General features: G+C 47.3%; 1 protein-coding gene across 2 annotated transcripts in view; it reads left to right on the forward strand.

Annotated features, from left to right (window-relative positions):
* Positions 1–2,619: 2,619 nt before the first annotated feature.
* Positions 2,620–15,947, forward strand: part of C1H1orf198 (chromosome 1 C1orf198 homolog) — a 29,859-nt gene continuing 16,531 nt past the window's right edge. The window contains exons 1-2 of one of the 2 annotated variants that reach the window (XM_054448746.2): positions 2,620–3,001; positions 15,480–15,530. In XM_054448746.2, coding sequence (XP_054304721.1) covers positions 2,669–3,001; positions 15,480–15,530 — 384 coding nt within the window. In that variant the 5' untranslated portion in view covers positions 2,620–2,668. The remainder of the gene's footprint in view (positions 3,002–15,479; positions 15,531–15,947) is intronic. The other variant, XM_063671260.1, reaches the window with a different exon arrangement.

The raw sequence follows: 15,947 nt of genomic DNA on the forward strand, positions 1-15,947 counted from the left end.
GCATCCTAATGTCAGACTTCCAGCCTCCAGAACTGTAAGAAATACATGTTTGTTGCTGAAGTCACCCAGTCTATGGTACCACGTCCCAAAGGGACTGAGACAGGTGCTTAGCACTATAGCCATCCCGCACTATTTTACTTGAAGTCTTGGTCCATTCGGGCCACTATAACAAAATACTATAAACTGAGTGGCTTATCATCAATAGAAATTTATTTCTTACAGACCTGGAAGCTGGGAAGTCTGAGATCAAGGCACCCGCAGACTTGGTATCTGGTTCTGCTTCCTGGCTCATAGGTTGTGCCTTTTGATGGCACCTTCTTGCTGTATGGTCACACGGTGGATGGGGCAAGTGAGCTCCCTTAAGTCTCTTATAGGGGCACCAGTCCCATTCATGAGGGCTCTGCCCTCCTGACCTAACCATCTCCCCAAAGGCCCCACATCATCTTACCAGTTAGGATTTCAACATATAAATTTTGGGGGGACATAGACATTTAGACCATGTAACCTAATTACATATTTGGAGTTTGGCTTTTTTTTTTTTAAAGACAGAGTCTCCCTCTGTCGCCAGGCTAGAGTGTTGTGGCGCGATCTTGGCTCACTGCAACCTCCGACTCCCTGGTTCAAGTGATTCTCCTGTCTCAGCCTCCCGAGTAGCTGGGATTACAGGCATGTGCCACCATGCCCAGCTAATTTTTGTATTTTTAGTAGAGCCGGGGTTTCACCATGTTAGGCAGGGTGGTCTCAATCTCCTGACCCCGTGATCCGCCCGTCTCGGCCTCCCAAACTGCTGGGATTACAGGCGTGAGCCACCGTGCCCGGCCCGAGTTTGGCTATTTTTATTCCCTCCAGGAGTAGATAAAGATATATGTAAAAAAAAAAATTTCTAATTTCAGCCAAGTCATCTGTTAGAGCCATATTTTAATTCCCCTGAGTTTCTTCTTATAATCTGGAAGCATTTTTCTTTCAGTTACCCCCTTATCATCCAGATCACGGACTTTACATACTTTGGCCAATGTTCCTGAATTATCTCACGCTTTTATTATCTTGAAAACTTCTTTGACAATCAATTATTGCCAGACCCAAAACACCTCATGGGGTTGTGGTTTTTTTTTTTGAAAGCAACAATTATTTTCACAACTGCTTTGAAAACAGCACGAGACCAAGTTTCTAAGGGTACAGACAGCTTCTTATATGAATATCAAAGCAAGCCTGGGGATGTTAATTAATTTCAAGAATATATCTTTAAACATTACCTACATTATTAAGCAAGGATTAGAGGAGAGAAATCAGTGGGATTCAGGTCAGTGTACTGAGCCTCTCTAGCATCGACTCAAACAGAAGATCATACTCCAAAAAACTGTCCTTAAACTTCCGGTCTCATAAATAATCCGCCACTTACTGTGGAGACTATATTTGGTGGTTCTTGCCTTTCCCTGCTTCAATATATTATGTTGTGAACACTGTTGATAATAATGTCTTTAACTGTAGAGCCTGCCACATTCATGACATTCCAAAAATATCCTGAGGATTTCTGGGCCGGAAGATGAGGCCATCTCACATTTAAAATAGGACTTTGCAAGTTATTTCTACTTTTGTGTTCTGAATTATCCATGCAAAGACCCTGGATAACAGCTGAAATGCTGGTTTTTGTTTTTGTTTTTTTATTTTACGAGTGGACACAATTCTCACCTGAGTCCTGTTAGTCTTGTTAAAATTAGTCAGATGGAGAGAGGGGACTGGGGGAAGCAGGGGCTCTCTATAATTTTAATTTTGTGGTCTGTCTGGGACACAGCTCAAAATTACAAACCCTGGCCCCCTACCTGTTGGGATGTCGCCTCTGAGTCTGAAAACTTTCTGCTCCTCTTTGGTTTGTTTGCAAACATCGAACTGCCAAGAGTTCTGAGCTCCTTGGGTTGGGGAAAGGCACCTGGGTCACCGGCTACTTCATGCACCCTCCTGGCCCTGAGGGGCGGCGGGAGCTGACTTTCCTTGAGCACCAGACGCCCCGCACGGGTCCAGCCTTCCAGGTCGCCCTCCGGCCTCCGGGCTGCCCTGCGCCCCCGGCTATCTGCAGCTCCGCGCCAGGCCCCGGGCCCAGCGTCCTGGACGGGCCCAGAGAAAGCAGAGAAGGTGTGGCTCGTCCCGGAAAGGGACAGAAGGAAAGGAGTAAAAACAGAAGCCAGGCAGCCAGCGGCTCGGCCTGAAATGCTGGGGCTTTCTTAGGCTCACTGGAGGTTGAAAAAAGTTTCCTTTGTCAAGCAGTGGCCACGTGGCGCTATGGCGGTCACTACTGGGAATTAACCACGGCCACCCTCTCAGAGCGCCGGGCGCGGGCTCGGGGACACGCCGGCTACCACCTGAGCCGGCTAAGGGGAGCCCGAAACCTGCGGGCACCGCGGCAATCCACTATGGAGGCGTAAAGGGGCACTCGTCGGGGTCCGCGAGGGGGTGGCAGGGGGAGAGGCGCGGAGGGAGGAGCTCCCGGGGAGGGGGCTGCGGAGGACCGAGGTCCCCGGGCTTGGGGAGCTGGGTTGGCTAGGAGACCCGGGTACGCGGCGGTGCAGGGCGGGGTTCCCGGAGGGGGCGGGGCTCCGGGCGGCGCGGGGCGGGGCGGGGGCGGGCACAGCGAGGGGCGGGGCGCGGGCCGGGAGCGGCGGGCAGGCCGGGCATGGCGTCCATGGCGGCGGCGATCGCGGCCTCGCGCTCGGCGGTCATGAGCGGGAACCGGCCTCTGGACGACCGGGAGCGAAAGCGCTTCACTTACTTCTCGTCGCTGAGCCCCATGGCCAGGAAGATCATGCAGGACAAGGAGAAGATCCGCGAGAAGTACGGGCCCGAGTGGGCGCGGCTGCCGCCCGCGCAGCAGGACGAGATCATCGACCGGTGCCTGGTGGGGCCGCGCGCCCCGGCGCCCCGAGACCCCGGGGACTCGGAGGAGCTCACGCGCTTCCCCGGCTTGCGCGGGCCCACGGGCCAGAAGGTGGTGCGCTTCGGGGACGAGGTAGGTGCGGGCCTGGCCGCGGACCCTCTTCCCCGCCCGGCGCACCGAGGCGCCCCGGCCCGGTGGGCACCTGCCGGCGTGAGGCCGCCCCAGCTGGTAGGGGCTGGAAAGGAAAAGGCAGGAATGGCAGTGGGTGGGAGGGGAGCCCCGGAGCCGAAGTTCGGGGGGTGGGGGCTCCGCTGGGGGAGTTGGTTAAGAGATCGCCGAGAGGTGGGGTCGTTAAAGAACCTCCATCTAGACCTGATCTGCCGGCTCGCACGGACTCCAGAGACTTCTCCCGGAGCTGTCGTAGGCGAGGCTGACCAAAGTGGAAACAACAAGCAATTTTAAACCAGACAAGCCTGGGTTTTAATCCAGCTCTGCTACTTACTACCTGTATGGCGGTGGGTGAATTAACTTCTTAGAGCCTTAGTTTCCACTGTGTAAAACAGGGATAATAACGCCCACCCCGTGCCTGCCCGTGAAGGCACTGAGCAAATGATATATACTAACATGAATACTTGTGATGAGATGTATGGGGAAAGTAAAATTGCCAAGCCAGGTAACAAGAAAGAAAAGGTGTCTTCCAAGATAAGGAGGGAAACCCATCTATCACCCTAAGATGTTTTCCAAGTGAGCACAATGCCCAGCGTATGTTTTAAGGGTGAGCATGGTGGCCCTGTTTTCCACCAAAAAACTGAGGGATGATAAGTTTAAATGAGCTCCAGTAAGTCTTGGCCACATAACAGAGCATATTTAGGTCTCAGATCTAGACATTGTCCAGACTGCTAGAGGGGCAGTCATTGTGAAGGTAGAAGCGCTGAATCTGTTCCAGAAAAAGCTCAGGGATGACCCACACTTAGTCACAAACGCCTGAATCTTCTGTGGGCTTCAGAAACTTGGTCTTCTTTTTCTTAGAAATGTGTTTAACCGAAGCCTGTTTGGTGCCATTAGAATTTGCACTGTGACTCTTTGGCGTTTCAAACTCAACTTTTGCCGTGAGGAGCAAAGTCAAGCTGAGCAAAGAGTTTAAGAATGAAATCGCTCGCTGTTAAGGCTGTTTCTTGGGGTAGAGGAAGGAGAAGCTGGGAGAGTTTTTTTTTTTCCGAGGAAGTTGTGGATTGTGGATGGAATTCAAGTTAAGGAGGTTTAGATCAGATTTTCAGGCTTGGGTGTGCTGAGACATTTATTAATACGAAGTGTTCATGGTCATAAACCCACTTTAATGTGAGGGAAAAGTGAAATGACTGAAGGATGCTGCCAGTGTTTCTTTATTCTGATGGAATCAAAAGGAAATTCTCTACTGGACTTCAAATTCTGATGGCTTTGCCAGGAAAAACAAGGGTGTGGTAAACTGGGGAGGGGAAAATATAGGTTTTAAAATGTATTCCTAGAGCTGAAACATTTTCAGTGGGAAAATATGTGTATTTATAAAGACATGTGTGCAGTGTTTGCGCCCAGATTTGGGGGATGAAAAAGCAGGCAGCACTCCTTTGGAAAAGTCACGAATAAACATGACAGGAAGTAAACTTCTAAGTACTTACAAATGTTGGAGAGTGACTGTCATTTTCCCTTAGCTTGGTGTCCAGCTAAGAATATCTACACACCTACTCATGATCAAAAAGCCTATGTCATAGAAGAGCCCAGTATTACTGACGAGGAAGAATGTGGCCAAGTTAATTTTTTATTCTCATTCCTCATCTGGTGCCAGACTGAGCTGTTTCTGAATTTGTAAACTCAGTGTGATTTAAAAGCAAGTGGAACTATGCCGTGCTGTGGTGCCTGCATGTCCTTCCAGGAGCAACTCAGGAGAATTGAATCTCAGCTTTGCAAAACCAGCTGAGAGTATGTTCTGAAATGCCCCTGAACAGCCTCAGCTCAGACAGCAGAGGGGCAGGTAGACCCTGAATTTTAACAGAGGTACATAGGAACGTGGCCCAGGGTACATTTTTGCCTGCAGTGGCTGCGTAGGTTAATAGCAGTAGGGAATTTAAATTCCCCTGGACTGCACCAGAGGTTGGCACCAAAGTGGAGTCAGTTGTCTCATTGTTGTCCCCAGGAGATCATTCATGGAGGAGGGCCAGCTCCTGGGCATAGGGATGGTGGATAAGGACAGGATAGGCTGCTGAACAGAGGTACCCCCAAATAGGTGACCCCAAGTTTGTCCTAAAGGACTGTAAACTAGATAGAGTGGGGCCCAATGTCTCTTCCCACTGATCAGTCTTCTGATGTGGTCCTGGGGCCTCCACAGCCGTTTCTGCTGCCCTGAAGGACACTGCCTATTTCTTTGAATGGTATCCTCTCCCCCATTGCCAGTAATGTTTTTCTATCTCACATAGCAACATTTTAAGTCAGAGCATGCAAATATAGCCTCCAAATGTGGTGATCATCTTCTAGACATTTCTTGTGTATTGCAGGAACAAATAGAAATTGATTATATGATGCTGATCACAGATCTTGGTGGTTTTGATGTGGTCAGGGGCAGTTCACTCACTGAAGTTGCGTGTGCATCTGACAGGTGTGGCATCTGTGTGTGTTTTCATCCTCATCCTCTCGCCTGAGGCCCAGATGGTCCCTTGCCTTGATAACTTAACCTGGTTCTCCTCAGGGAAGGAGGCTGCTGCCTTTGAGTATTGAAGCCGTGAAGGGACCTATCAGTCTTTAGGTTCTTGCTTCCTTGGAAATCAACAAAGCAAATATTTCTCAAGGCCTGTTATATTAGAGACAAGGCATTTTAGCTTAGAGTACTTTATCCTCCCATAATCTTTACCAACTCCTTTAAAAATCCCCATGTGTGAACATATGATCTCAGTAAAAAAGCACAGAAGTATAGCTTCACCCTAGGCCCCAGCCCCTTCCCACAGCCCCCAACCCCCTTTTGTGGAGAATGTGGAGCTGCTGCTGGAAGAACGCTTCTCAACCAGCAAAAGGAGAGGAGCCTTTGGAGCCCCAAGTCCTGGATTCTTGTCCTGGCCATGCCAGCAGCAAGGTGCCGCCCCTCTTAAGGGGTAGTTTGCCTCTCTGTGAAGTCTGGTGGCAGAACCAATGGCTCACAGAGTTTCTTTCCAACTCGGTGGCCTGGCTTGGAGCAGGCCCAGACATTGGGGACGTGCACTTTGGGTCCAGTATTTTGGTAAGAACATTAAGGCAGGTTTACAAATGGATGCTTTTGACAGTCTTTCACCCACGCTGCTTGATTGCCACGTTCTTCCTCCAGCAGTAGGGTTTCGGGAATGGCTTACTTTGGGAGGGGAAAGGTTTTTATTTTAGAAGGATCACCCTGTGTGCTTCTACTGTTTCCTGTTATCCACAAGGAGAAAACCCCACACACCTCTGAATTGTTAGGAATGTGTTGCTCCCTGCTCCTGCCCCCAATCTCCTTGTCACTGATCTAGCGAGATCTGAGTACATGGTGAGAGTTACAGGGTTCTGCGTTCTGTGATACATTCTTGGCTCCAGATGGGCCCTAAGCAGATGACTGGGGAGCTTTGGCAGCTGGTGTGTCTTGTTCGCGTGGACCTACTTGCCTCTTCCATCTCTCCATACGGTGGAGCTGGGCAGGAAGGGTGTTTCAGTATCCTTAATCGGGGTTTCACATGTTGTGGAACGTGGATTTTTAAAGACCCCGGAGCCAGACAGCTCTGTCACCTCTTCAACAGCTTGGCATGATCCACTGCCGTGTCCCTCCAGTGCCTTCATCTCCGCCCCTCCTACAGGAACCTGGGGACTTGCTGTTGCTCTCTTATTCCTCTTGGCCTTAGCTTCCTTTTCTGAAGCTGTTTTTGCCTCCCTACGTCTGCTGCATTGCCTGTGGCTTCTTAGTCCTTAGGCTAGAGGACGCCACAGGTGCTGCGGCTATGGGTACCTATGTTTAGCAAACTGCTGAGCTGCTACACCCACTCTGTGTCATTAGGGCTAGCTGCAAAAGACCTTTCTGCAAACCTAGGGGCCTGTGTGCTGGCCAGCCTAGAGGTTTGCTTTCTAAAATAAACCAATTTATTATAAAAGTTTTTACCTGTACATTATTGTTAGAAGTTTCAAACCAGGCAGAAGCAGCATTATAAAACAGCTGGTAGAATCAATCGCTTCAGAACTTTCTTGAGCCTTACATCTTTGTTAGATTTGAGTTTGGCTGCTGTGTGGCCTCTCAATGCAGGACTAATGACACGTGAAGTTTCCTCATCCCCTTTCCTTTTAGGAGACTGGACTTTTCTTTTTGAAATCTGACATTAAAACAATAAAATAAAAATAAAAAAAGAAAAAGAAAATTAGGGAGTTGCTTTCTCAGCATTTTGGACTCATTTTTTAAGGAAGGTGGAATGTTTGAATTATGATTCCCACCTTGTGCCTGGTGTATCCATGGATGTTTTAGAAAGGATGGCAGGGTTTTCTGAGTCCCTCCACCTGGGGCCCTGGGCAGGAGCTGAGATGACCCTGCTTCAATTCCAGTTCCATGGGCTGAGAGGAGAGGGCGGTCGGGCCTGTTCTGTGAGCTTCCCTTTCATGTTGTGGGTTCTCTGCCCTGAGTAGCACGTGGCCTGGTGCCCTGGGAGCTAAGGCAGCGGCTTAGGCCTCTCCTCCCCAGGCACCTCTGCCTGCTGGCTCCTGTGGGAGGGTAGCCCAGTGGCAGCCAGGGAACAGGTTTAGCAAAGAATTGAAGTGACTTGGTCACCGACATGCAGGGAGGGAGGACAGGAAGCATGGCGACAGGTGTGGAGTCATCTTTTAATTGATAAGAGTCACTCTTACACTCTAAGCAAGGGATTCCCATAGTACTGGAGAAAATATCTATTTCTTCTTCTTCTTCTGAATAAATGAAGGAAGATGAGACCTATTTGTTTAGACTTCCTGTCATATTTTGCTCATTTCTTTAGCATTTCCTCCACCTACTCTGTATCCTGTTCCCATTACCATGCTCGTGCTGAGTTTTTGTTTTGCTGTAATCTATGGAGGCCTGAGTTTCTGGATTCGTATTCATGGTGGAAAACATGCCCAGTGGTTAAATCAGGACTGTTTTTCTGTCTTTGGAACTGCAGTGTTGTATTTCCAGTTATGGAAACCCCCTTATCTCAGCAGAGTTAAAAATATTACAAGTCAAAGGGAAAAGCATGGATTCCATAAATATGTAAACAATACTTGCTAAAAATAAGCAGTTGGTAAAAAAAGAACATATTTTAATCATTCTTCCTTACTCTCCTCTTTTTGAATAGACTTAATTTTTTAGAGCAGTTTTAGATTCACAGCAAAATTGAGCAGAAAGTACAAAGTTCTCATTACCTCTCTGGCTCCCCTACTGTCAGCATCCATGCCACAGTGGTGCATTTGTGACAGCTAATGAACATACATTGACACATCGTTACCACCCAAAGTCCATAGTTTAGGGTTCACTCTTGGGTTGTCCACTGTATGCATCTTGACAAATGAATAATGACATGTACCCACCACTATAATATCACACAGAGGAGTTTCACTGCCCTAAAAATTCTCTGTGTTCCACTTATTTATCCTTCCCTCACCCCAACCCCTGGCAACCAACGATATTTTAACTCTCTCCATGGTTTTACCTTTTCCAGAATGTAATATGGTTGGATTCATACAGTATGCAGCCTTTTAAGATTGGCTTCTTTCACTTAGTGATACTCATTTAAGGTACTTCCATGTCTTTGTATGGCTTGGTAGCTCATTGCTTTTTCTTGCTAAATAATGTTCCATTGTCTGAATGTATCACAGTTTACTTATCCAATAACTGAAACACATCTTGGTTGCTTCTAAGTTTTGGCAATTATGAGTAAAACATCTGTGTGTAGGTTTTTTGTGTGGACCTAAGTCTTCAGTTCATCTGGGTAAATACCAAGGAGTGTGATTACCTCACTCCTGTAATATATTTATTTGTAGAGAAGTAAATATAGAAATAACTATAGCAGAAGCACAGTTGTGCATGGAGCTGCGGTTGGGAGGCTCTCAGTTGGTCAACATGTCCAGGGTGCTGTCATTATCAGTGACAACAACCAGTGTTGTCACTCGGTAATTAAGCCTTACAGTTGATCCACAGGACAGGCTCTGGCATCTCTGAGGGAGTGATGGGCATGACACAGCTCACCAGGAACAACGTGTTCCACCCTGGATGAACCAAGATGGCCAGGCCACCTGGCATCACTACAGGGTGACACACTCTGCAACCTATGGGACTTTCTGTCCTGCTCACATGCTCTGCTCTCTAAGCCTTATTTCTCTAGCTTATAGAATTTCTCAGTTTACATTTCTTACCTTCAAGCCAAGATGCCACAGGTGTCAACCAGAAACTCTCCTTATTTATGGACTTCAGGAAGACGATGACCATTTCTGGCATCAATACGCGTGTTGCCGTGTTCCAAGATCCTGATGCTGTTTTAGAATCACCCCAGAAAGCCCCTCACTCCCCGCCCAGCTGTTTTTCCTGGAACAGCTTGTGGAGGCCCTAAGGGAGCCCCCATGCTGGACAGCTCGCTCTGCAGGTGCTATCCATCCACGCACCAGAAACACTTGCAGAATGTGATGAATATCAGGATGTTTGTTATGGTTGTAGCCTGTGGTGTGCTGGTAAATGTTTAACAGCCGGTTCTGGGGGAGTGAGGCGAACTAGCATTTGCCAGTTGCCATGACCAGATACTCCACTGTGGCCTGTTGCACGCTGTCAGCGTGACTCACGAGATGCATATCTGGGCACCGCGCTATATGGTATTTCCACCTTACACATACAATGGATGCGAATAACCTCAAGACCATGGATAATAGTAACTGTATTGAAATGATGAGTTTCTAGTGTTTATTACTTTTTGGGGGGGGGGTCACACTTTTAAAAAAATTCAATTTTTACAGTATTTTTAGGTTCCAGCAAAATTGAACGGAAAGTACAGAGATTTCCCACACAGACCTTTCCCAAAATGTACACACAGATGTGCATATGCACACAGCCTTTCCCACCATCAACATCCTAAACCAGAGTGGTGCACTGATTACAATCAATGAACCTGCATTGTTTTTATCATTGTCACCCAAAGTCTCTGGTTTACACTAGGGGTCGCTCTTGGAGGTATACGCCATGATGGTATCATACAGAGGGGATCCACTGCCTTAACAGAAATCCTCTGTGTGCCACCTGCTCATGCCTCCCGCCTCCCAGGCTCTGGCAGCCACTGATCTTTTTACTGTCTCTGTAGTTTTGCCTTTTCCAGAATATCATATAGCTGGAATCATACAATATGTAGCCTTTTTATATTGGCTTCTTTCACTTAATAATATTCATTTGAGGTTCCTCCATGTCTTTCCATGACTTTTTATTGTGGTAAAATACGTACAACATAAAATTTACCGTTTTAACCACTTTTCTGTGTATAGTCCGAGGCATTTAGTACAGTCGCAATGTTGCGCAATCATCATCACCCATCCATTTCCAGAACTCGTGTATTATTTGAAGTGAAACTATATCCTTTAAACAATGAAACTCTGTATGTATTAAACAATAACTCCCCATTTCCTGGCCTCAGTCCCTGATAACCTCTATTCTACTTTCTGTCTCTATGATTTTGCCTACTCTAGGTACCTTATATAAGTGGAATCATATGATTTTTGTCCTGTGTCTGGCTTAGTTCACTAAGCATAATGTCTTCAAGGTTCATCCATGTTGAAGCATGTATCAGAATTTCCTTCCTTTTTAAGACTGAGTAATATTTCATTGGACGGATAGACCACATTTTGTTTATGCAATCATCTGTCAGTAGATACCTGGTTGCTTTCATCTTTTGGCTATTGTGAATGGCACAGCTATAAACGTTGGGGTATAAGGATCTCTGAGCCCCTGCTTCCAGTTCTTTTGGGTGTATACCTAGGAATGAAATTGCTAGAACAAATGGTAATTGTATGTGTAATTTTTTGAGGAACTGCCGAACTGTTTTATATAATGGCTGCGTCATTTACATTCCCACCAAGAGTGCACAAGGGTTCCAGTGCCTCCACATCCTACCAATACTTGCTAGTTTCTGCGTTTTGATAGCCATCCTCGTGGGTGTGAAGTATATTTTACCTTTATTTTTAATACAATGGGTTTAATTGCAAGTTTCTATAATTCACCTTTTTCATCACGGCAGTTAAACAAGATTTTTAGCAACAGGTTCAAGAAATTCCTCAAAATTTTACAATCAGCTCTCGTTAGTTGGTGCAGGCCTGCTCCAACACACCTCTGGTTGCAGCCTTGCAGCCTCCAAAAATAAAAGTGTCTAGGAACCACAGAGTTCTTAAGCCCTCCAGTATCCATTTTTTTTATCAACAAGTAAAGAAGTAAACGCTGGCGATATGATGCAAACATGTATTCCAGCACTATGGGCAAAAAATATGTTATTATTTTTAAATTCTGTTTCATTTAGGATTTAGGAGGTACACACTGAATTGAATGAACATTTCCCAGAGAAGAGCAAATACTCAAGGTCTCTGGGATGTTAGGGGAAAAGATTGTTTGTGTGTGTGTTTATCCCGGAGTCCTTGGAGCTGCGTGGGGACTGGCAGAGCCTCTTACATGTAGCGCTGGCCTCTGATAATTGCCAAGTGCTCTGTGTTTCTGGTGGCTTTCTATAGCTTCCCCCCTGCTTTTTGGCTTTCTCCTCTGGGATTTGGTGACCCGGGGCATCTTTCTGTCCTGCACTCCAAAGAAGTCATTGTTTCTGGAGAGATTCAGTGCTGCCCATTTGGTATGGATGCCTCTTACGGAATTTGACTCTGAGGATAAGTCCTGGCCAACAATGAAGCCCACTCTCTTGTCGTGCAGCCTAAGTAACAGATGTGTTTTGGCACTTAGATGATTTCAGATCCCAGGCGCCAGAGAGAGGGGTGGGAAAGCCTTCCAGGCAGTCCTAGAAAAAGCGTATGTGATTGGTCCGAAAGCATGTGCCTAGCCTCATTTTGGTTGCAGGCTGGTCACCATGGCAGGAGAAGAAAGGACAGCATTGTGTGCGTGTGAGTGGGTGCCGCCACTTTGCAATTCTGATTCCATTTGCATCCAACAGCCCAGGGAGCCTGTTCTTGCCGTCAGTGCTTTTTGTGGCTAGAGCGTGCAGTCCACGGCTGACATCAGAGCTTCCATCACATTTTTGTTTGGCATGTTTATTTTTGTTAAGCACTTTATTGTTTTTTATGAGCTCAGAATTACAGAAACCCAAGGAATCTGCCCCTTGACTTCATTTCTTGCTGGAGCAAAGAAAAGACTATTGACTCGACACTAAGTAGGGGAGAAATCACAGTGTCACCCTTTCTCCTCCTGCGACCCCCTTGGAATTTCAGCTAATATGGATTGCAGTCACTGGAGAGTTGGCGTCCCCAAGCTCTGGGCTAAGTCTTTGTTCCTCAGAGTCTTGTACTGTGCCACCTTCCAAAGCCAAAAGCCTTATTATTTTAATCTTTGCAGATTTCAAAGGGACTTAAGGTATATAATTAATATTTAGAATCATATCGAGTAACAGGGGAGTCCAGCTCCATCATGCCCCACCCTGGCCAGTGGTCCTGCCCTCTGCCTGCCCCACAGGTGTTCATGCACTTCCTCTTTCCATTTGGGTGGCCAGAAGCCTGTCCGATTCTGGATGGAAGGAGCACCTTTGCCAGTTGATTTCCATTTACCTTTTTCCAAAGATCCAAAGCCGGATCTCTACTCTACCCTGTGGATGGCCGGCTCTTCCTCCTGGGACTAAGAGCTGTGAAGAGCCGGTGAAGTCTTAGGGGGAGTGTGAGTGTGGGGTGTGGAGGCTGGGGAGGAAAATCAACCTGTGAAAATATCCAGGCTTGTGCAGAGATCATTTATTCACGAAGAGTTAATGAATGATTAACTAGAATAAATGATACTTACATTCCATCGGCCTCTTTTATTTTTCCCATGTGAAAACAAAGCCCTTCTTGGTTTGATTGCTTCTAAAAGGAACTCAAAGGGTTCTGAGGATTTTAGGGACTTTGGTTATTTAGCTTAACTGTACCCCTAGCATGCACACAGAGACGTGGACCAGGAGCCCCCTACAGCTGAAGGCCGGCCCTCCGCCTCTGCTAGGAGACATCTAATCACAAAGCCTTGGTAACTCACATTCCTCCAGGCATCCATTTCCATTTTTGGAGGAACGAAGTTTGTGCATTGGGAAGTAACTTGAGTTTAACTGAAATTCCAAACAAAAAGGCAGTGGTTCCTCTCATTTTTAAAGGTTTTGCTTGACAGCCATGAGGCAGTGCGTACCAACCAGTTCAGAAGTCAGGATCATAAGCAAATACCATTACAGGAGAGTGACTGTAACACTCTGAGGATGGGGGTCATCTTATTGGGCACATGGTCATTAGTTGCACACACTATGTGGTTCTCAGAACTGAGTGTTTGATACACTTTAATGCAGCTTAACCCAGTTTGTAAGGCTCTTCCCCCACTTTTGTAATTCTTAATATTTATAACTAGTATCTTTGTTAGTGGTGTTTTTTTTTTCCTGATACAAATATATTTAATCCTTTTATATGCACTCCTGGGAAAATAAAGACCTGGATTCTGGCCTTTTGACAGTCTCCTCTCTGGGTTTTCCTTGCTCTTTATCCCCAGCATATGTGAAGTATTTGTGCCACAAATGTATCAGTCCCTACTGCACAGAGCCGAGGACACAGCACAGCCATCAGGACACAGAACCAGATCTCTACCCTGTCGATGGCCGGCTCTTCCTTCTGGGGCCAAGAGCTGTGAAGAGCCTGTGCCCCCACATTGGGAAGTCTTGGGGGAGTGTGAGTGTTGGGAGCGGGAGATTATGGGGGAAAATCAACCTGTGAAAGGATCCGGGCTTGTGCAGAGTTTGTTTATTCACTTATTCTGAAAGAGTGAGTGAGCGTCTGCTACGGGCAGTCGCTGTCTTCCGGGCACTGGGGATAGAGGAGCAGACAAAGGCCCTGCTCTGTTGCCCTTGTCTTCTAGGGTTGGCCGTGCTTGGGCTGTGCTGGGGAGTCATCACACACTTCCTTCCCCGTCCCCGCTTCTTGGGAATAGGCCTTCAGCTGCCCAGACCCTGGCATGCCTTCGTTATTTGAGTTCAAAGACTGACCTCCCACTGGCCGTTCATGTTAGGAGGCGTCTGCACAGAGAATGCACACTTGGGGTCTGGAAGGCTGAATGTGTACACTTACGTGTTGGTGAGGCACTCCCCCTGCGTGGGCCCTGGCATTTGCCCCCAGTGTCTGAGGCTAAGCTGGGGTGGCGGAGGCTCTGTCAAAAGCTGAAAGAAGAGGATCTGTGGGCAGAACTGATTTGCCCTGTAGAGGAGAGGGAAGCCAGACCACCTGACTTAGGGGCGCAGAGTCAGTGTACCTATGGGTGGGAAGAAGACGGTTATCCAGGGATACTTAGGGAAGGACATAAATCACCTGGAGTTTTGGGGAGATATGGATATGATCTCAGTTTAAAATATTTTATCCCATTTTAGCCTGTATCACCCAATGTGTCTTGATTTTTCATTCTGAAAATATGTTCCCAGTAGAAGTAGTCAGACATGGTGCACACCTGTAGTCCCAGCTGCTCTGGACACCCAAGGCAGGAGCATCGCTTGAGCCCAGGAGTTTGCGTCCAGCCTGGCCAACTTACTGAGACCCCATCTCTTAAAACAAACAAACAAACAAACAAACAAAAGTTACCCAATTGAAGCTGGACACAGATGAGACATTTGCTAGCACAGGAATAACTGCGGGTAGAGGGTGGGATATAAGGAAAGGTGGCCTCCCCAAGTCATTTGTGCAGGCCAGTGAACAAAACATACTGGATCCAAGGTCAAATTTGTAGTGATTGTTCCATAGGGCTCTTTCTGTCCTGTTCTGTTTGGTGGGGGTGGGGAGTGATTTCAGAGTTCTTGTTATAATTAGTCACATGGATTACATTGGCGTTTTTCTTCATTGATTCTGCTGATCCATGCCCTTGAGCTCTCCGGTAGGCCTGCTGGGGAGGAGGGGAGCTCCTGTATTGGCATTGACTGGCAGATTATGGCCTGGCATTCTTCTCCCAGATTACCTCATTTAATCCTTACAACAACCCTGCAAGGGAAGTATCATTTTGCTTTTACAAATGAGAAAACTGAGGCTCAAAAAGGCTAAGTCATCTTCCCATGGCCACATAGCTAATCATTGTTCAGGGCTGAGTCTGTGCCTGATTCTGCTGAGACCATCAAGCCCTCATCCACTCCTACTCAGCTCATCTGTCTGAGTCCATTGGAGGGCCTCACCGGCATTCCCTGTTGTCTGTTTGGCTGGGGAGGGGAGTGTCTGGCAGCCTCAGCGGGAAAGGTGAGGGAGCAACCTGATTAAGACGGTCAGCGCATTATATTGAGAGTGTCAAAGCATCAGGCTTGTTTAGAGCCAGGAGTTGGGATTATTCCTAAATTTTGGATCCCCCACGGTCCTGGGTGGATGTTTGCATGGGGTATGTCTGGGTTTGGATTTCAGACTTATTCTTGATTTTTTATTTCAGGATCTAACTTGGCAAGATGAGCACTCTGCCCCTTTCTCCTGGGAAACAAGGGTAAGTTGGATTAAATTTAGATCTATTTGTTCTTTTAAAAAGAACTGAGTAGTTGTATATTTTTCTTTCAGCATTTGATGGACTCAGAAGACAGCCCCCTGACTGCCAGGCTGCAGGGGATGTGCCCATTGTTGGTAGAAAAGGAGGGGATGGGAGGAGCATGGTGAGGAATTAGGAAACTATTGTGTGTGGTTTGGTGATAGTGAGTTCAAAGTAGTAGTGCTTTCTGCCAGGGTCCAATGACGCCCCATGACGCCCCATGACGCCCATTGACTAGGACTCCCGGCCAGCTTGGTTAAGGGGGCCAGCCCTCTTGGGGGCCCTGTCTCTGCTCATACCTCTGGTCCCCAGCACTTAGCACCTTGGGGGGAGATGCCCCATAAGACAAAGCTTTGAGCAAATGGGAGGTGACGAGCT

The sequence above is a fragment of the Pongo pygmaeus genome, chromosome 1, assembly GCF_028885625.2.
Source record: "Pongo pygmaeus isolate AG05252 chromosome 1, NHGRI_mPonPyg2-v2.0_pri, whole genome shotgun sequence".
In the NCBI taxonomy this organism is placed as follows: domain Eukaryota; kingdom Metazoa; phylum Chordata; class Mammalia; order Primates; family Hominidae; genus Pongo; species Pongo pygmaeus.